This window comes from Equus quagga, chromosome 3 (assembly GCF_021613505.1).
Source record: "Equus quagga isolate Etosha38 chromosome 3, UCLA_HA_Equagga_1.0, whole genome shotgun sequence".
Classification (NCBI taxonomy): Eukaryota; Metazoa; Chordata; class Mammalia; order Perissodactyla; family Equidae; genus Equus; species Equus quagga.
In genome coordinates this window covers 153,631,147-153,652,228 of record NC_060269.1, presented here as the reverse complement: position 1 = coordinate 153,652,228, position 21,082 = coordinate 153,631,147, and the positions used below count along the sequence as shown (strand labels likewise).

At 43.9% G+C, this 21,082-nt stretch overlaps 1 protein-coding gene across 1 annotated transcript in view; it reads left to right on the top strand.

Moving 5' to 3' along the window:
* The window catches only part of FAM193A (family with sequence similarity 193 member A), a 112,971-nt gene extending 97,858 nt beyond the window's left edge, over positions 1-15,113 (top strand). The window contains exon 20 of the mRNA XM_046656464.1: positions 14,343-15,113. Within this exon, the coding sequence (XP_046512420.1) occupies positions 14,343-14,436 (94 nt within the window). The 3' untranslated portion in view covers positions 14,437-15,113. The remainder of the gene's footprint in view (positions 1-14,342) is intronic.
* Positions 15,114-21,082: the final 5,969 nt, after the last annotated feature.

The following is a 21,082-nucleotide window of genomic DNA, read 5'->3' as shown; positions in this document are numbered from 1 at the left end:
ATATTTAACATTCATACTTTGAGCTAAATGGACATGATACCATTTCAAGAGCAAACATTAAAAGAATAGAAATATGGGGGCTGGCACGGTGGTTAAGTGCACACGTTCCGCTTCAGCAGCCCAGGGTTTGACAGTTCAGATCCCGGAGGCGGACATGGCACTGTGTGGCAAGCCATGCTGTGGCAGGCGTTGCACATATAAAGTGGAGGAAGATGGGCATGGATGTTATCTCAGGGCCAGTCTTCCTTGGGAAAAAAAGGAGGATTGGCAGATGTTAGCTCAGGGCTAATCTCCCTCAAAAAAAAAAAAAAAGAATAGAAATATGGTGTATAAATTGCTTATCAGAAGGAAAAAAATCAAAACTCAAACAGAAAAAAATACATGTAGAGAAAATACAATAAATTTTTAAAAGATGATAGACACAAGTCCGGCTGTATTAGTAACCATAACAGACAGTAAGTAGACAAAAATAAAAGTAAATAGTTTGTCAGATTATGTTAAGAAGTTTATATATATGTGTATTTTACAAAAACGTACCTAAATTATAATGAATAGAAAGATGGAAATAGGGAGCCAGCCCTGTGGCCAAGTGGTTAAGTTTGCACGCTCCACTTTGGTGGCCCAGGGTTTCGCCAGTTCAGATCCTGGGCGCGGACATGGTACCGCTCATCAAGCCATGCTGAGGCGGCATCCCACATGCCACAACTAGAAGCACCCACGACTAAAAACATACAACTGTACCAAAGGCCTTTGGGGAGAAAAAGGAAAAATAAAATCTTTTTTAAAAAAAAAAAGAAAGGTGGAAATAGGAAAAAAGAAACTGCTGTAGTTAATGTTATTGTCAGACAAAATATATTTTAACACAAGGGATAGGTGAAGGTTGCTACATAATGATAAAAGGTTCAGTTTGTCAGGAAGAAATAGAAATTTTAAACATAAGTACTTAATGAAATAGCCTTAAAATAATAAAAGCGAAATTGTGTGAACTGCACAGAGAATCAAACAAATCTACCATCCTGGTAAGGGATCTCAGACTGTTTTCTCTGTGTGATTGATTGCTCAAGCAGCCCAAGCATCCACAAAGATGTAGAAGATCAACAAAGCTTGGCCACAAGTTCAGTCTAGTGAATATAGATGAAACTCTGCATCCACATAATAGAGAACTCTTGAACTCACAGGGAACACTCACAGACGTGGAATGGATACTGGGCCACAAACAGCAAGGCTCAAAAATTTCAAAGAACAGGGAGTGACGTCAGCATCATGGTGGAGTGAGTTGTTCCCTTTGTCTCCCCACTAAATTACAACCAGACGTCTATTGACCAGCAGAGGATTCCCTACACAACACAACAGGACACCTAAGAGATCCAGGCAGCTATACATCAGAAGATGGACTGGCCCCCCAGGAAGCAGTGCAACTAGAGGATCAACCCCCCCCCCCCCCCCCCCCCCCCCCCCCCCCCCGGGCAAGGCCGACAAGGAGGGCCCCCCCCCCCCCCCCCCCGCCCCGTCCTCCCCCAGTAGCAGCAATCCAGGGTGCGGATCCTCACACAGCAGCCCACTGTGAGCAGCAGCAAGGCAGCCCTGCCCTATGACAGTCAGTGGAGTTGTGATGGCAGCCTGACCCACACAACTCTAAGCTGATAGGGCAGGAGCACACAGCTCCCAGTGCTGGCACCCCCAACAGCAGCTCTACCAGCAGCAGGGGCTGCATACAAATCCCCAGGTACCTGGGCTCCTGCCAGTGACAGCAACACCTGTGAGTGAACCCAGCACTCCTGGCAGTGTTGCAACCAGCACCCCCAGACAACTAGGGAGCAGCAGAGCAGGTAGTGCCTGGGACAACAGCATTTGAGCCTGTGGAGAGCCAGTGGAGGAACATGAGATCCAGGCAAACAGAACATAAGTGACCAAAACCGTACCCAAGTAAGAAGAGGTGCTTACTACCACAGATGCACCAGCCAGAGGTTCAGATACGGTGTTCATCAGATACCATGAAGATCTACAGTAACACGGCAGAACAGAAGTAAAAGGACGACTCCCCAGAAGCCAAGCCTGGTATCACCGATTACACTCTAACTGACAGAATTCAAAATAGCTGTCATAAAGAAACTCAACAGGAAAAAAAAAAGGGAAGGGGGGCCGGCCCAGTGGCCCAGTGGTTAAGTTCGTTCTCCACTTTGGCAGCCCAGGGTTTGCCAGTTTGGATCCTGGGCGCAGACCTATGCACCACTCAGAAAGCCATGCTGTGGTGGCATCCCACATAGAAGAACTAGGAGGAGTTACAACTAGCATATGCAACTATGTACTGGGGCTTTGGGGAGGAAAAAAAAAGAGGAAGATTGGCAACAGATGTTAGCTCAAGGCCAATCTTAAAAAAAAAAAAGAAACTCAACAAGTTCAATGAATTACAAAAAAACTCAGTTCATTGAGTTCAGGAATAAGATTAATCAACAGAAGTAATACTTCGCCAGGGAGATTGAAGCTCTTTAAAAAAAAAAAGACAAATTCTAGATATGAAAAATACAATTAAGGAGATTAAAAAAATAATGTAGAAAGCATTAAAAACAGAGTAGACCTTATGGAGGAGAAAATTAGCTCAAAGAGAGAACTATAGAAATGATTCAGGTGGAAGAGGAAAGAGAATTAAGATTTTTAAAAAATGAAGAGATTCTTCAAGAAATGTCCAGTTCAGTTATGAAAAGTAACATAAGAGTTATAAGTATCCCAGAAGGAGAAGAGAGGGAGAAAGGAGCAGAGAGCTTATTCAAAGAAATAATAGCTGAGAACTTCCCAACCTGGGGGAGGAACTTGATATGCAAGTATATGAAACTAATAAAACTGCTAATTACATCAATCGAAGAAGACTTTCCCAAAGTATATAATGCTAGAACTGTCAAAAGTCAGTGACACAGATGGGGCCGGCCCTGTGGCCGAATGGTTAAGTTCGCGCGCTCCGCTTCGGCAGCCCAGGGTTTCACGGGTTGGAATCCTGGGCGCGGACATGGCACCACTCATCAGGTCACGCTGAGGTGGCGTCCCACATGCCACAACTGGAAGGACTCACAGCTAAAAATGCACAACTATGTACAAGGGGGCTTTGGGGAGAAAAAGGAAAACTAAAATCTTTAAAAAAAAAAAAAAAAAGTCAATGACAGAAAAAATATTAAGGGGAGCAAGAGAGAAGAAAATAACCTGCAAAGGAACCCCCATGAGGCTTTCAGCAGATTTCTCAGCAGAAACCTTACAGGATAGCATAAAGTGGAATGATATATTCATAATACTGAAAGACAAAAACTGTCAGCCAAGAATACTCTATCCGGCAAGATTATCCTTCAGAGATGATGGCAAAATAAAAGCTTTCCCAGACAAACAAAAGCTGAGGGAGTTTATTGCCACTAGACCTGCCTTACAGGAAATGTTGAAGGGAGCTCCCCTAACTGAAACCAAAAGGCAAAGGTTTACAAAGCTTTGAGCAAGGAGATAAAAAGACAAAATCAGAAAATTGCAGCTCTGTATCAGAATAGGTTAGGAAACACTTAAATATAACAAAGGATAAAGGGAAAGAAAGTATCAAAATAACTATAAACACTTCAGTTTGGTCACAAACTCACAACACGAAACAGAATGATTTGTGACAGCAAAAACATAGAAGGGGAAGAGGAAAAGGATGGAACCGGCATAGGCTAATGGAGATAAGAGGCTATCAGAAAATCAGCTGTCTCATCTATGGTATCTTTTTTTTTTTTTTTTAAGATTGGCACCTGAGCTAACAACTGTTGCCAATCCCCTCAGTACATAGCTGTATATCTTAGTTGTGGGTCCTTCTAGTTGTGGCATGTGGATGCCACCTCAACATGGCTAATGAGCGGTGCCGTGTCCGCGCCCAGGATTTGAACCGGCGAAACCCTGGGCCGCTGAAGCGGAGCACATGAACTTGGCCACGGGGCCGGCCCTCTGTGATATCTTTTATGCAAACTTCATGGTAACCACAAAACAAAAAATCAGAGCAGAGTCACAAATCATAAATAAAGAGGAAACCATCACAGAAAAACCACAAAACTGAAATGCCAGACAGAAATACAAGGAAAAAGAAACAACGGAAATATAGAACCACCAGAAAACAAAAGGTAAAATGGCAGTATTAAGCCCTCATATATCAATAATCATTGTAAATGTAAATGGATTGAATTCACCAGTCAGAAGACACAGAGTGGCTGGATAGATTGAAAAACAACACCCAAGGAAATGCTGCCCTCTGGAAACACATCTCAGCTCTAAAGACAAACACAGGCTCAGAGTGAAGGGATGGAAGATGATGCTTCAAGCAAATGGCAAGCAGAAGAAAGTGGGTGTAACCATACTTATATCAGACAAAGCAGACTTCAAGATAAAAAGAGACAAGGATGGGCATTGTATATAATAAAATTGTAAAAGAGACATTCCACCAAGAAGATGTAACAGTTATTGATATATGTGCACCTAACACAGGAGCACCAAAGTACATAAAGCAACTATTAAGAGAACTAAAGGGAGAGAGTGACAGCAACACAGTAGTATTAGGGGACCTTAACACCCCACTTACATCAGTGGATAGATCATCCAGACAGAAAGTCAACAAGGAAATAGTGGATTTAAATTAAACACTAGACCAGATGGACTTAACAGATATATATAAAAAACATTCCATCCAAAAACAGCAGAGTAGACATTCTTCTAAGTGCACATGAAACATTCTCAAAGACCATATGTTGGGAAACAAGGCAAGCCTCAATAAATTTAAGAAGATTGAAATCATATCAAGCATCTTTTCTGACCACAGTGCTGTAAAACTAGAAATCAACTACCAGAAAAAAGCTGGAAAAGTCACAGATATTTGGAGACTAAACAACATGGTACTGAACAACTATTGGATCAATGAAGAAATCAAAGGAGAAATCAAAAAATACCTGGAGACGAATGAAATTGAAAACCCAACATACCAAAACCTGTGGGATGCAGCAAAAGTAGGAACAGGAAAATTTATAGCAATATAGGCCTACCTCAACAAAGAAGAAAAATCTCAAACAAGCTTGCACTTTTCCTAAAAGAACTAGCAAAGAAGAACAAAGTCCGAAGTCAGTAGAAGGAAGGAAATAATAAAAATCACTGCGGAAATAAGTGAAATAGAGAGTAAGGAAGGAATAGAAAGGATCAGTGAAACTAAGAACTGGTTCTCTGAGAAGATAAACAAAATTGACAGACCCTTAGCCAGACTCACTAAGAAAAAAAGAGAAGATTCAAATAAATAAAATCAGAAATGAAACAGTAGAAGTTCCAATGGACACCACAGAAATACAAAGGATTATAAGAGAATACTATGAAAAGTTGTACGCCAATGAACTTGAGAACCTAGAAGAAATGAATAAATTCTTACAATGATACAACCTCCCAAAACTGAATCAAGAAGAAATAGAAGATTCAGAGGCTGACCTTGTGGTCTAGTGGTTAAGTTCAGCACACTCCACTTCAGTTGCCCAGGTTCTGTTCCTGGGCACAGACCTACACCGCTCATTGGCAGCCATGCTGTGGCAGTGACCCACATACAAAATAGAGGAAGATTGGCACAGATGTTAGCTAAGAGTAAATCTTCCTCAGCAAAAGAAAAGAAGAAATAAAGAATCTACATAGAGTGATCACAAGTAAAGAGATTGAAACAGTAGTCAAAGACCTCCCCCAAAACTAAAGACCAAGACCATATGGCTTCTCTGGTGAAATCTACCAAACATTCAAAGAAGATTTAATTCCTATTCTTCTCAAATTATTCCCAAACAATTGAAGAGAACAGGATGCTTCCTAACTCATTTTACAAGGCCAACATTACCCTGATACCAAAACCAGACAAGGACAACACAAAGAAGGGAAACTACAGGCCAGTATCATTGATGAACATGGATGCAAAAATCTTTGACACAATATTAGCAAATCAAATACTACAATACAGTAAAAGGATCATACGTCATGATCAAGTGGGATTTATTCTAAGGATGCAACGATGGTTCAACATCCACAAATTGATGTGATAGACCACATTAACAAAATGAGAAATAAAAATCACACAGTCATCTCAGTATATGCCAAGAAAGCATTTGACAAGATCCAGCAACCATTTATGATAAAAAAAAAAAAACTCTCAATAAAATGGATATAGAAAGAAAGTACCTCAACATAATAAAGGCCATATATAACAAACCCACAGCCAACATCATATTTAACAGTGAAAAACTGAAAGCTGTTCCTCTGAGAACAGAAGCAAGACAAGGATGCCCACTCCCACCACTCTTATTTAACATAGTACTGGAAGTTGTAGCCAGACCGATTAAGCAAGAAAAAGAAATAAAAGGGATCACAATTGGAAAGGAAGAAGTGAAGCTCTCACTGTTTGCAGATGACATGATTCTATATATGGAAAATCCTAAAGAATCCACCAGAAAACTGTTAGAAATAATCAACAACTACAGCAAAGTTGTGGGATACAAAAATCAGTTGCATTTCTATACACTAATAACGAACTAGCAGAAAGAGAACTCAAGAATACAATCCCATTACAATCCCAACAAAAAGATTAAAATATCTGGGAATAAAGTTAACCAAGGAGCTGAAAGACCTATACACCGAAAATTATGACATTGAAAGAAATTGAGAAAGACATAAAGAAATGGGAAGATAGCCCATGCTCATGGATTGGAAGAATAAACTTGGTTAAAATGTCCATATTATCTAAAGCAATCTACAGATTCATTGCAATCCCAATCAGAATCCCATTGAGATTCTTCCTGGAAATAGAACAAAGAATCCTAAAATTTATGTGGAACAACAAAAGACCCTGAATAGCCAAAGCAATCCTGAGAAAAAGGACAAAGCTAGAGGTATCACATTCCCTGACTTCAAAATATCCTACAAAGCTATGGTAATCAAAACAGCATGGTACTGGCACAAAAACAGTCACACAGATCAATGGAACAGAATTGAAAGCCTAGAAATAAAACCACACATCTGTGGACAACTAGTTTTCAACAAAGGAGCCAAGAACGTGCAATGGAGAAAGGAAAGTCTCTTCAATAAATAGCGTTCGGAAAACTGGACAATCACGTGCAAAAGAATGAAAGTAGACCATAATCTTACACCATACACAGAAATTAATAACTCAAAATGGATCAAAGACTTAAATGTAAGACCTGAAACCACAAAACTTCTAGAAGAAAATATAGGCAGCACACTCTTTTACATCAGTCTTAGCAGTAGCTTTTTGAATACCGTGTCTACTTTGGCATGGGAAACAAAAGAAAAAATAAACAGATGGGACTGCATCAGACTGAAAACCTTCTGCAAGGCAAAGGAAACCATGTACAAAATGAAAAGTCAACCCACCAACTAGGAGAAAATATTTGCAAATCAAATATCCAACATGGATTAATTTCCAAAATTAAAAAACTGACACAACGCAACAACAGCATAATGAACAACTTGATCAAAAATGGGCAGAAGAGGGGCCGGCCCTGTGGCTGAGTGGTTAAGTTCACGTGCTCCGCTTCGGCGGCCCAGGGTTTCACCAGTTCGGATCCTGGGTGTGGACATGGCACCGTTCATCAAGCCATGCTGACACGGCATCCCACATGTCACAACTAGAAGGACCCACAACTAAAAATACACAACGATGTACTGGGGGGCTTTGGGGAGAAAAAGGAAAAATAAAATCTTTAAAAAAAAAGAGCAGAGGATAAGAACAGAGATTTTTCCAAAGAAGATATACAGATGGCCAACAGGCACATGAAAAGATGTTCAACATCGCTAATTATTAGGGAAATGCAAATCAAAACTGCAATGAGATATCACCTCACACCCATCTGAATGGCTACAATTAACAAGACAAGACATAGCAAATGTTGGAGAGGATGTGGAGAAAAGGGAACCCTCATACACTGCTGGTGGGAATGCAAACTGGTGCAGCCACTATGGAAAACAGTATGGAGATTCCTCAAGAAATTAAAAGTAGAAATACCGTATGATCCAGCTATCTCACCACTGAATGTTTATCCAAAGAACATGAAGTCAACAATTCAAAGTGATTTATGGACCCCTCTGTTCACTGCAGCATTATTCACGACAGCCAAGATGTGGAAGCAACCGAAGAACCCATCCGATGAATGGGTAAAAAAAGATATGGTAGGGCCGGCCTGGTGGCACAGCGGTTAAGTTCTCATGTTCTGCTTCAGCAGCCCAGGGTTCACCAGTTCAGATCCCGGGTGTGGACATGGCACCAGTTGGCAAGCCATGCTGTGGTAGGCGTCCCACATATAAAGTAGAAGAAGATGCACGGGGATGTTAGCTCAGGGCTAATCTTCCTCAAAAAAAAAAAAAAAAGATATGGTGTGTATATATACACCATGAAATACTACTCAGCCATAAAAACAGACAAAACTATGCCATTTCTGACAACATCAGTGGACCTTGAGAGTGTTATGCTAAGTGAAATATGTCAGAGAAAGACATAGCACATGATTTCACTCATATGTGGAAGAGAAACACATGGATAATGTGAACAGATTGGTAGTTACCAGAGGGGAAGGGGGTGGGGGTGGGTGAAAGGGGTAAAGGGACACATACATATTGTGATGCATAAAAATCAGGCTATTACTGGTGAACAGAATTCAGTCTGTACAGAAACTGAAGTATAATAATGTACACCTGAAATTTACACAATGTTATAAGTCAGTATGACCTCAATAAAAAAAATTTCTTCCAAGAACAAGTATGTGTAATTTGTGTTCTCTGACTGCAACACAATTTAACTTGGAGGTTTACAATAAGTGAATTTTGAAATCCCTAAATATGTGGAAATCTAAAACTGTGGAAGTTTATATAACGCATGGGTCAAGTAAGAAACCACAGTAGACATTGTAAAATATGTAGAACTAAAAGATAATGAGAACTCTGCTTATGAAAACCTGTGGAATGCAGGAAAAGATTGCTCTTGATAGCTTTCCATAAAGCCTTAAATGCTGGAGTTAGTTTTTAGAAACCTGAAAATTAATGGCTTAAGAATTTCATTTGAGAAATTAGGAAAAGGACAGCAGAATAAGCCCAAAGAAAGTAAAACAAAGGGGTGTGATATGTAAGAGAAACAGAAGATCAACAGTGTTCTTTTTCAAAAATAGTAACTAAATGAATAAACCTTTGAGAGACTGGTCTCGAAAAACAGGAAAAAAGACACAAATTAAAATAATTAGATGTAAGAAGAAATGAGATGTTAATAATTATCAAAGTTAGTGATGGCTGTGTTCATTTTACCAAACTCTACTTTTGTATGTGTTTGAAATTTTCCATTTTAAAAAAGGTTGCTTCAATTTTGTGAATATAAAGTGAAAAGGTGGACCTAACTACAAAGATTAAACTATAATCTGAGAACAATTTCACAACAATTAATTTTAAAACTTAAATAAAACACAAAATCAACCCAATAAAAAAATAGCCTGAATGGTCCAGTAACTAGTAAAGAAATTAAAGCAGTAAATGTAAGTCTTTCCAGTGAGAAAACTGCATTCTGACAGTTTTACAGAGAATTCTCCCAGAATTTCAAAGAACAGGTTATCCAGTCTTATACAGATTCTACCAGAGAATTGAAATGAGACACAGAAAGCACAAAGAGAGTTCTCCTCACTCTCTCTTATGAGAGTAGTAAAATTTTGACACCAAAATCTGCCAAAAACAATACCAGAAAAAATGAAAAATTGTGGGTGTTTCACCCAAGAATATTAGATGCAAAAATCATCAAGAAAATATTCACATTCCAAATCCAACAGTGTCGTTTAAATAGCAATATATAACCAATCTGGTTTATCCCAGCAATGAATACAAGGGGTATTTAATATTAGGATTTCCACAAATGCTATTTGCTACATTCATATATTAAAGAAGAGCCGTATGAGCATTTCATTAGGTTCAGAAAAAAATATTTGATAAATTCCTAGCACCCATTTATTATTAATAAAAGAGGAAAAACAGTAAACTAGCAATAGAAGGAAATAATTCATCACCTAAAAAGGGGATTTACTGAAAGAGAGCGAGAGAAGAGAAAAGCAATCTATGTGGAACTTTTTCCAAAATGGGAAAGATGTGGAAGCACATGCAAAACAAAGACGCTCTGTCTTACCACTTCTATTCAGCCTTAAATTGTAGTTCCTAGCCAGCACAGTAAGACAAGAAAAGAAATTAAAGGCTTAAGGAGTGGATTCCATTTTACAAATGATCTACTTCTCTACATAGGAAACTGCAAAAGATTGTGTAGGACAGTTTAGCAAGAAAGTGGCTGTAGAATCAGTGTATAAAAGTTACTTATTCTACACCATCAGTAATTCAAAAATGTAATTTAAATAAAGGCAGCATTTTGTAGTGTGTGTGTGAGGTGGATTGGCCTTGAGCTAACATCTGTGCCAATCTTCCTCTGTATTGTATGTGGACCACCGCCACAGGATGGCTTGGTGAGCACTATGTAGGCCTGCCCCCGGAATCCGAACCTGCGAACACCAGGCCGCCAAAACAGGACTCGCAAACTTAACCACCACCCCACCGGGCCAGCCCCGAGACTGCATTTATAATAGTGTCAGAATCTATGCAGTATCCTTGAATAAATCTAGCAAAAGTTGCACAAGACTTTTGCACAGAAGACTGGGAAACTTTGCTAAAGAATATTAAGACAAATCACCGAGCTCCTGTATTTGTTGATAGGGTGTTAACGTGAAGCTAACAAGTTTCCCAAAAGTTACCTGTAGATTTAAAACCCAAGAAGGGTTTTGTGGAACTTAAGTATAGTGTTTCTAACACGCGTTGAGGTGGTACATTGTGATACAGTCATACACGGAGTGCTGTGTAGCAACAAAAAGGACAAACGAGAGCAATCTGCAACAGGGATGTCTTACAGACTGAGTGTTAAACAAGAGGCAGGAAGCACAAGGATACACATAGTGTCCATTTAGATGAAGTTCAAATTAGGCAAAACTACAGTACATTGTTTAACATACCTACCGTTCAATCCAGAAGCTCCTCTCCTGGATGTCTGCCCATGAGAAATGAGAGCACATGCCCCCACAAAGACTCGCACGTGCATGCATGTTCCTAGAAGTTTTATTTATAATAGCCCCAAACTGGGAACAACCCAGGTGTCCACAGCAGATAATCAGATAATCAGATAAACTGTTCTGTCTCCATCCAGAGGACACTTCTCAGCAATGAAAAGCACACTATACAGCACCTTAGATGGATCTCAAAAGTGGCATACTTGGTGCAGAAGCCAGACACAAAATGCATATACTGTGAGGTTCTATTTACATGAAATTCCAGAAAATACAAATTCATCTATAAATCATTGTTTGCCTAGAGCCAGGGTGGCAGGGAGATGACAGCAAAGGGGCACAAGGAAATTTGGGGGTTTCATGGAAATGTTCTGTGTCTTGATCGAGGTGATGGTTACCTGTATGTAGATATATTTGTCAGCATTGTGAGCTCTACACTAAGTGTGCAAGTTATTGTGCATAAATTATACCTCAATAAAAGTATATTTTCAGAAGTTAAATACATTGTTCAGGGATACATACCTAGGTCTTATAACTATAAAGAAAAGCAAGGAAATTACCAACATCAGAAGCCAGAGTGGTAGTAACTCTTGAGGAGAGGAGGGAAGCTCTGGGCAGGGGCCACTTGGTGCTGGCAGTGGCCCATGGCTTCATCTGGTGATCCACAGTATTTGCTTTATAATTACTCTTTATATTATACGTTTGTTTCATTCACCCTTCTGTATGTGTTATATTTACCAAAAAAAAAAAAAGTTGTAAAGGATTGGTAAGATCCTCCCACAAGGATATGAAGAACAAGGAGGGCTCCTTTTCCTGCCCATTATAAAAAGACTTAGAAAGCCACCGTTATTAAAACATCGTGATATTGGTGCAGAATATGGCATCCAGGACCAGACTTGTACAAACACGGAGCTTTGGTTTGACAAAAGATGAATTGGCAGATCACTGTGGAAATGAAGACATGTTCCTAAATGGAGCTGTGAATGTTATGTATATGAGAAAAGCTTTGAAATTGGATCCCTACCTCACACCCTCCTCAAAGGTCAGCTCCAGATGGGTTATGATTTTAAATGTCAAAAGCAAACCTTTTAACTTGGAATATAGGTGAATATGTTTTTGACCTTGGAGTAGGGAAAGATTTCTTGAAAACGTCAACCATTAAATAAAAGATTGGTAAATTAAACTCCATTAAAATCAACAATTTGTTTTAAAGAAAGTGAGAAGATGGTATTTGCAGCACATCACAAAGGATTAGTATCAAGATGTATAAAGAAACATTACAGAACAGTGAGAACAAGACAAACCTGTTGACAAATGGGCAAACAAAACAATCAGATGTCACAGAAAACCCGTGACCAGTAAACTGGGGAGGTCTTCAGCCTGAGTAGAACCAGGGAGCAGGCAAGGCGTGGAGTGGCGGTTCCCTACACCGCTCTTCAGAGCACAGATGCTTTCACACCACTTTGGGAAAAAGTTTGGCAGAATCTAGTGAAGTTGAAGTTGTATGTCTCAAGTAACCCAACAAACAGTCCCACACCTGTGCACACGTGCCCAGCCCGGGCAGAACCATGTGAGCAGCATTGTCCACTTGTCCATTCAGTGTGGTATATTCTTAGAGGCACAAAACTGAAGAAAAACTATGGCCTCTTGAAGGAATCGCAGAAATATGACCTTGAGTCAAAGAAGCAATAAGAAAAAAGTACGTAAAATTCAATTCTCTTCCTTTAAGTTCAGAAATCGGCACAACCAAACTACCGTTGAGGATGCCTGTAGAAGTCGTGAAGCTACAAAGAACTCTGGGCACTAATTATTACAAACCCCGGCACGGTGGCTGCCTTCTGGGTGCCCCCGGGGTTGGTACCTTGTGTTGGGTTTCTTGACCTGGGGGGTGGTTACCTTGGCTTTTGCATTGTAGTTACCCCTGTACACGTGTTCTGTGTGTATGTATGTACATATGACATTCCACAGCTGACAGCACAGAGACCTGATGGGGTGGTGGTTAGGGTGTGGAGCCTGGGCGAAGAGGAGCCGGGGTTGTGGGGAGGTGACAAAGCCATGTCACGGTGGGCCTGGGGCCCCAGGGAGCCCATGGGAAGCCTTGCTTTGGTTTGGGTTGAGTTCCTCGTTGAGCTTCCTGGAGCATGGCCATGACTGATGCTTGTGAGCATTCTAGCTGCTGTGTAGGAAGGGAGTAGGGGAGCACACATACACTAAAGGAGATGGTTGGGGAGTTGTTGCCAGAATTAAGGGGAGACAGAGGCAGAAGTGGAAGCTTCCAGAATGTTTAAAAGCTGACATCACTAGGACTTGGAGTTTGACCCCAAGCTGTGGCCAGGGAAAGAGAATTTGGATTCTGAGGAATGACACAGCCCCTCCCTGGGGGACAGGGAGGACTCCCTCCCCCTGGACAGAGGCTGTCAGGCCAGCAGCACAAACGGTTGTGGTTGAAGGATTTAACCGCAGTTTAAGTGAGCACACTGGAAATTTCGATGAGTGACAGCAACAACCGGTTTCAGCTTTAATTCAAGTTTCTGCTACCCAAATTAGAGCTGGAAAGGTGAGAACTTCAGAAATTGTGCAAAGTCTTTGGAAGAAAGTATTCTTTCCTTCATTTAATGTAAAAATCAGCCATTGTTGCCTGGGAAGCAGGTGGCAAAGTGTCGTTTTCACATGGTTTTAGCAGGCAGTTTGTGATTCAGAGCTGGACAGGGGGACTAGGGGCTGGTGGCTTGCCTTGGAGGCCTGTGGGCATTCTGTGCACTTGATGTGCCCCTGAGGGCAGAGAGGTGGGGCGGGGTGGGCAGTAACCAGGTCTCAACATAAAAATATGTGTTTCAAGTCACACTCACTTGTGAATTCATGGATAAATGAGGATAAGCTGGGATGTCCATGGCTTAACATGTTAAGAAGGGCAATATGGTGGCCATTGGCAGAGCCTGGCTGGGACGACCAGGCTTCAGATTCTCAGGTGGGCTCCTCAGAAACGTCCCTTGGGCAGCTTCCATGAAGAACAAGTTGAGAGAGAATAGCACAAAACACAAGAGAACATTCAGGGTGCTGGCCAGTTTCCGAAGGATGGACCCCCCCCCCTCCTCCTCTCGAGGCCCTTCCCTTTCTGAAGTGTGGCACCGAGTCTCCCGCACGGAGCCCCCAGGAGGATGCCGGGCCTTGCGATACTAGCTCGGGTGGGGCTATTTCCTTCCATGACTGTTGGGCTTTTTGTCTTCACAGATTCTGCTTGGATTCTGCTAGACAGACCCGACAAAGACTGTCCATCAACTGGTCCAATTTTAGCTTGAAAAAAGCCACCTTTGCTGCCCACTGAATGAGGACCGCCTGGAGAGGGACACGCGGGAGGTGGGCTAGGCCCTGGAGCTGCCATGCTTGCCCAGGGTTGTGCTGGGTGGGCCGCTGCACCTGAGACCCCTAGACCGAGAACTTGCTGCTCGACCCGCGTCGTTAGCTCGTGTGCGTGTAGTCTGTGAGTGAGACTTCCTTGATCGTAGCTCTGTGCTGTCGGATTGGAACAGTAGCTCCCGCCAGTTCTTCCACCTCTGCGGCCTCAGAGGCCGGGGCTGCGGCCAGAGACGAGTTTGCATCATCCACATGGCTCCGTTGCCTCTGCATCTCGCCTTGTCCTGTCATCTGTCCCTGCTGGGGCGTCGCTGTCACTCAGCTCTCTGTGCCCCACGTCCCCCCAGAGGCGGGCTGGGCGGGGCAGGCACTCTTCCGTTCTCCTCCACAATCTACTGTTTAAGAGTGTACACGTTGCGCTGTTTGTGTCTGATCCCCCTGACTTGTAGCCAGCTTGTGTAAGATCCCTTCCAGAATGAGAAAGTCCAAAAACAAAAACCCACCCAGTACTCACACCATCAAGTCTGTTAGAGAGTGTACGACTGTATTAACACGGAGGCCTGCCTGGCTACTTTTTTAACATATTGTTAAGTAATATTAAAATCATGTCTTTCTTTTTGAAAGATGGAATACATTAGTACAGCAGAAGACCTTGTCTGGTTGCTTTCTGCTGGGAGCGATGGGGAGCATGGTGGGTGGGGGAGGTGAGCAGGGGACTGTGCCCCCCAAGAGGAATCTGGACCACCACCCCCAGAGCATCTCCCAGATCACCCCAGGCAGCAGCTTAGGGGTCCTGGTGCCCTCACTGCCCTCCATGCAGTGGTTTGTCCAGGGCCTTCCATGCACCAAGCAAGCCCAGGCCCCAGGAGAGAACCCAGCCAGACCCTCAGAGGGTTTGCTGTGAGAAGTGGTGGTAAATGCTAACAAGAAACAGCAGGGTGGGGCATGGAAGGCCCCAGAGAAGGGAACATTGCTCTCCTGGAGGCAGAGCAAAGAGGGGATGGGGGTCAGCAGGGTGCAATTCCATTGGCCTTGGAGGCTGGTACCCATCCAGGGGTTATTTTTTTTTCCTTTCTCTCCCCAAAGCCCCCGGATACATAGTTGTATATTCTTCGTTGTGGGTCCTTCTAGTTGTGGCATGTGGGATGCTGCCCCAGTGTGGTTTGATGAGCAGTGCCATGTCTGCGCCCAGGATTCAAACCAATGAAACACTGGGCCACCTGCAGCGGAGCGCGCAAACTTAACCACTCGGCCACGGGGCCAGCCCCCATCCAGGGTTTTTTTTATTTTTTCGTTTTTTAAAGATTGGCACCTGAGCTAACAGCTGTTGCCAATCTTTTTTTTTTTCTTTTCCTGCTTTTTCTCACCAAATCCCCCCAGTACACAGTTGTATATTTTAGTTGTGGGTCCTTCTAGTTGTGGCAGGTGGGACGCCGCCTCAACATGGCCTGACAAGTGATGCTATGTCCGCGCCCAGGATCCAAACCAGCAAAACCCTGGGCTGCCACAGCAGAGCGCGCGAAGTTAACCACTCGGCCACGGGGCAGCCCCATAAAATGGATATAAATTAGGAACAATGTGAATAGTATTTAAAATGAGAAAAGGAATCCCAGCTTGGTTCCTCTCTTCTGAGATCTCTTTAGGCAGAGAAAGCTCACATGGAGCTGCCTCCTGGTTGCAGTCCAGCTTCCACTCACTTCCCAGAATATGCCATAGCTCCCCTCCTCCCAGCTTCTTGGTGCACAGCATAAGGATACGGCCCATCCCTGAGTGAAGGGGGAGCGGTGAGGGTCCCATTTCAATGTGGAGAGGAGGTCTGGCCCTGCACTCAGCCAGGGAGAGGGTGAGAAGGGCCGGCCTCTGGAAATTCTCCGATGGTTGGATCCACAGGACTTCCCAGCAGACGAGATGCAGGTAAGAGAATGAAAGAGGAGGCCAGGACTCCGAGACTGAGCGCTGGGGAGGATGGGGCTGTCCACCCTGGAGGGGCGTCAAGACTGAGGTGCCCATCAGACACTGGGTGAAATGTCTGGCATTTGGGATTGCTGCTCCTTGACAGAAGGCCTTATGAGCCTGAGGCCACCCAGGAGTGAGTGTATACAGGACAGGGGTCTGAGCCCCAGAACCAGGCATCAAGGGTGGGGGAGGATGAGGGCAGCCCGAAGGTCTCTGGGCAGGGCTGCTGTGGTCAAGACAAAGCCCAGGGACTGGCCTCAGGGCTCCAACACTGAGGTGACCTTGACCAGAGCCCACTGGAAGCTGGTTCTCAAGAGAGAGAGGGTGGGAACAGCAGGTCTGGGGGACAAGGAATCGGGTAGTAGCCAGAGGAGCGTGGGGTCGAGTGGCTGGCCGGCCTGTTTGTTTTTTCTAGGTGGAAGAACACCCATCCCTTTGCTCGTGGGACGATCCATCGAAGGTGGAGAAACAGGCTGGGCCATGACCATGGCAGGAGCAGTGTCCTCAAGAGGGGCAGAGACCCTGATGCGGTTCCCTGGGACTACAAGCCCAGGGCTGGGCCTCGTCCCCTTCTGGCTGAGCCAGGGATGGTGAGGGCCAGGGCTGGCCTGGCACTGGACCCACTGGGCAGTCTGGGCCAGGGCAACAAATGCTTGGGAAGGGTCCAGGGTGGGGCCTGCTCTCACATAGGCCTGGTCTTGCCCTTTGGGGGAGCTGCCCACCTAGTCCCCGTAGACTGGTCCTGCCCGGCCCAGTTCTCCCCGTGGATAGTGTTGAGGCTGTGCTGGGGGCCAGTCCCACCTCTGGGCCTCAGCTTCCTTGTCTGTCCTATGGAGCCACGACAGCTGCTGAGGGTCCCATCTGTGACATGAGCAGGGCCTGTCAGGGCCATGAGTGGTGAGGGGTACTCTGGGTGCCACAACAATGGGCACCCACCCCCCATACGCACACCCTGCTCCTGAGGTGGCCCACCTGCTGCCTTCCACACCCCTGCTCCATCCAGCACACAGGCCTGCTACCTACACCTTGTTCCACATCTGCGCACTTCTGCCCCTCAGGCGTCCTGACCTTTCTCCTTGCTGGGAATGCTCTTCCCCTATTTTCCTGGAAACCACCCATCCTGCAGGACCCAACCCTAATGTTCCTCTGGATCTTTCCTCATGGGAGCATCGCCTTACCATTCCCAGTTCTCAGGAACAAAAAAGAGGATGGATTCTGGGCCTGGGAGGCTCAGGACCAAGTCAACAAGGGGTAGAGGAGGGAGGGGGGTGAGGGGGCTTCCTGAGGCCAGCCCCCTCACGTTCATGGAGGTGGGCCCAGGCCTTGAGCACAGCACCAGACGGCCTGGTGCCTTGTTACCGTGCCCCAGTCACTATATTTACAGATGGGGAAATCAAGGTACAAGTGTGCCTGCAGGATGTCTGGCTCCAGTGCCAGTGTCTCCTCAGGGGCCTAGACCTGGGAGGGGAGCCCCCTGAGATTCCTGATGAGGTCACTCCCCGACCTGGGGATCAGTCCCGGGGGAGCCTCCAGCAAATCACGTTTGAGTATCACCTCCTTCACACAACAGTAATCAGGCCATGAAATAAAATAACAATAGCTAGGAAGGAAGCACTGACAGGAAAGTGTGCCTTTATTGCACTTTGCCTACATACTCATGCCACTAAAAAATCCAAATAAATATGGTACCAGAAAGGCTTAATACTTCTTAATTCCATTAATATTTTTTTTAAAAGAGAAGAAAAAACTTACCCACAGTTCACACTGTTTCACTCTTTTAAACACAAAACCTCTAAGTCATCACGCAGAACTGAAGTAACTTGAGTTCTGGTTCTTCAACTTTGCAATCACAAGCAATCAGTGTCTGGTTTGGAGCCACTGTTAAAACGTAAGAATAAGTAGCTCTCCAAGGGGTGGGACGTTCACACTGCTCAAATAAATTTCAGACAGTCCTGGACTGTTAAGAACTTACTCTCGAAGCAAAACGTGTGTAGAGCTGAGTGTGTCAGGAGCCGACTGTCCTGGGAGCCCTCCGGGTGTTTTCCCTGGAGAACACTGTTGGTTGAAGGAGTAATAAACATGTGCCGTGTGCTAATGCACAGCTCACACGTGCATTGCTGAACTGAACAGTGGCGCCCGGGAAGGAGGAGCTCTACGGAAACTGTCCTCTTGCCACACACAATTGTAAAACTGAGGACGTTTTTTATTTACGTTGTGTGTGTGTGAGGAAGATTGGCCCTGAGCTACCATCTGTGGCCAATCTTGCTCTTTTTGCTTGAGGAAGACTTTCGCTGAGCTAACGTGTGCCAGTCTTGCTCCAGTTTGTATGTGGGATGCTGCCACAGCGTGGTTGATGAGTGCTGTGGAGGTCCGCGCCTGGGATCTGAACCTGTAAACCCTGGGCCGCTGAAGCAGAACGTGCAAACTTAACCACTACGTCACCAGGCCAGCCCCTAACTGAGGAAACTTTTTTAACAATGTGTTTGGATGTTGAGATAGAGGCAGCACATGGCAGTGTTTCCTTAGCGAAGGGCAGGAAACAAGCCTGCGAGCACCCACCTTCCTGCCTGGAGACAGTTTCCAGGCCCCAGCACTGGGAAGGGAGACCTGCAGAGCCCAGTAGGATTGCTGAGTGGAGGAAGCACAGATTGGGATTTGGGGAGGCTGAGGTATCTGGAATTTGTGGGGCAGAGTTCCAGACAGGAGGGGGCTACACAGAGCTCCGGAGATCTGCAGAGAATCCCCTCAAATCTACTTATCTGTGTGTGTGGTATAAAATTCCATAAATTCAGGGGGAAATCACCAGAAAGCAGTGTGTTTCCACCAGCCAAGGCAGAGAGACCTTGTAATACATCGGCATTGGTGTCGAATCCTCAGAAGGATAACACCTTAGCAGTGGGGCTAAATTAGCCCTAGAATAAAATCTAAAAGCTCAAACCAAGCCCAACATTCTTAAAGGAATACAGAAATATCCTGCACTAAACAAAATAAAATTCATAATGTTGGGAACCAAGCAAAAATTACCAGGCCATGCCAGGAAGAAAAAATATAAACCATAGGAGAAATATCAAACACTAGAAACAGACCCAAAAATGACAGATGGCAAATTTGCAGACAAGAACCTTAAAATGGCTATTATAAATCTCAGATGGGGCTGACCTGGTGGCGCAGCGGTTAAGTGCATACCTTCCACTTCGGTGGCCCAGGGTTCACCAGTTTGGATCCCAGGTGCAGACATGGCACCGCTTGTCAAGCCATGCTGTGGTGGGCGTCCCACATATAAACTAGAGGAAGATGGGCACGGATGTGAGCTCAGGGCCAGACTTCCTCAGCAAAAAGAGGAGGATTGGCAGCAGATGTTAGCTCAGGGCTAATCTTCCTCAAAAAAAAAAAAAAAAGGAATCTCACAGATACGCTCAAAGATATAAAGGAAACCATGAACAAGATGAAGAACTGAAAGATATTTTTAAAAACCCAAATGAAACTTCTAAAGAAAAAAATAGGCAGTATCTAAAATGAAAACTACCCTGGATAGAATTAACAGCAGATTAGAAACTTCAGAAGGAAATATCCATGAACTTGATGGCATATAAAGAGAAGCTACCAAAAATGAAGCCCTGAGAGAAAAGACTGGAGAAAAGTGACCTGTGGGACAACATCAGGTATTCTAACATAGACGTAACAAGTCCTAGAAAAGTGGGGAACAAACAATACTAATTTTAAAAGCAGCCTGTCACAAACCTGCTGGGATTCTGATTGAGATTGTATTGAGCCTATAGATCAATTTGGGAAGCAATGACATCTTTAGACTACTGGGTTCCCAGTCTCTGAACATGAAATCTCTTCATTTATTTATACGTTCTTGAGTTTCTCTCAGCAATATTTTGCAGTTTTTATTGTAGAGGTTTAGCATACTTGTGATAAATCGATTTTTTTAAGCATTTTGTTATTGACATTGTCCTAAGTGGAGTTATACATTAGTTTCCTGGGGCTCCCATAACAAAGTGCCACAAACTTGGTGACTCATAACAACAGAAATTTATCCTCTCACAGTTCTGGAAGATATAAATCCAAAATCCATGTGTCAGCAGGACTGGTTCCTTCTAGAGGCTGTCAGGAAACATCTGTCCCATGCCTCACTCCTAGCTTCTGGTTGTCATTGGCAGTCCTTGCATCACTCTAGTCTCTGCCTCCATCTTCACATGGTGTTCTCCCCGGGTGTCTGTTTCTCTCCTCTTTTTCTTATAAGGACACCAGTCATGGATTTAGGGCCCACCCTAATCCAGCATGACATCATCTTAGATTACATCCGCAAAAACCCTGTTTCCAAATGAGGTCACATTCACAGGTTCTAGGGGTTAGGACTTCAACATCTTTTTGGCCAACATATCTTTTGAGGAGACACAATTCAACCCACAACTGGTGTTTAAATTTGTTTTTCCAATTAATTGTTGTAAATATACAGGAATACAATAGATTTTTCATATATTGACTTTGTATCTTGAGATTTGTCAAACTGACTTACCAATTCTAAACTTTTTTTCTTAAGATCCCCTAGGATTTTCTACATACACAACCATATCATCTGTGAACAGTTTTTATTTATTTTCCAATTTTTCTATCCTTTACTCCTTTCATTGCCTTAATGCACCGGGCAGGAC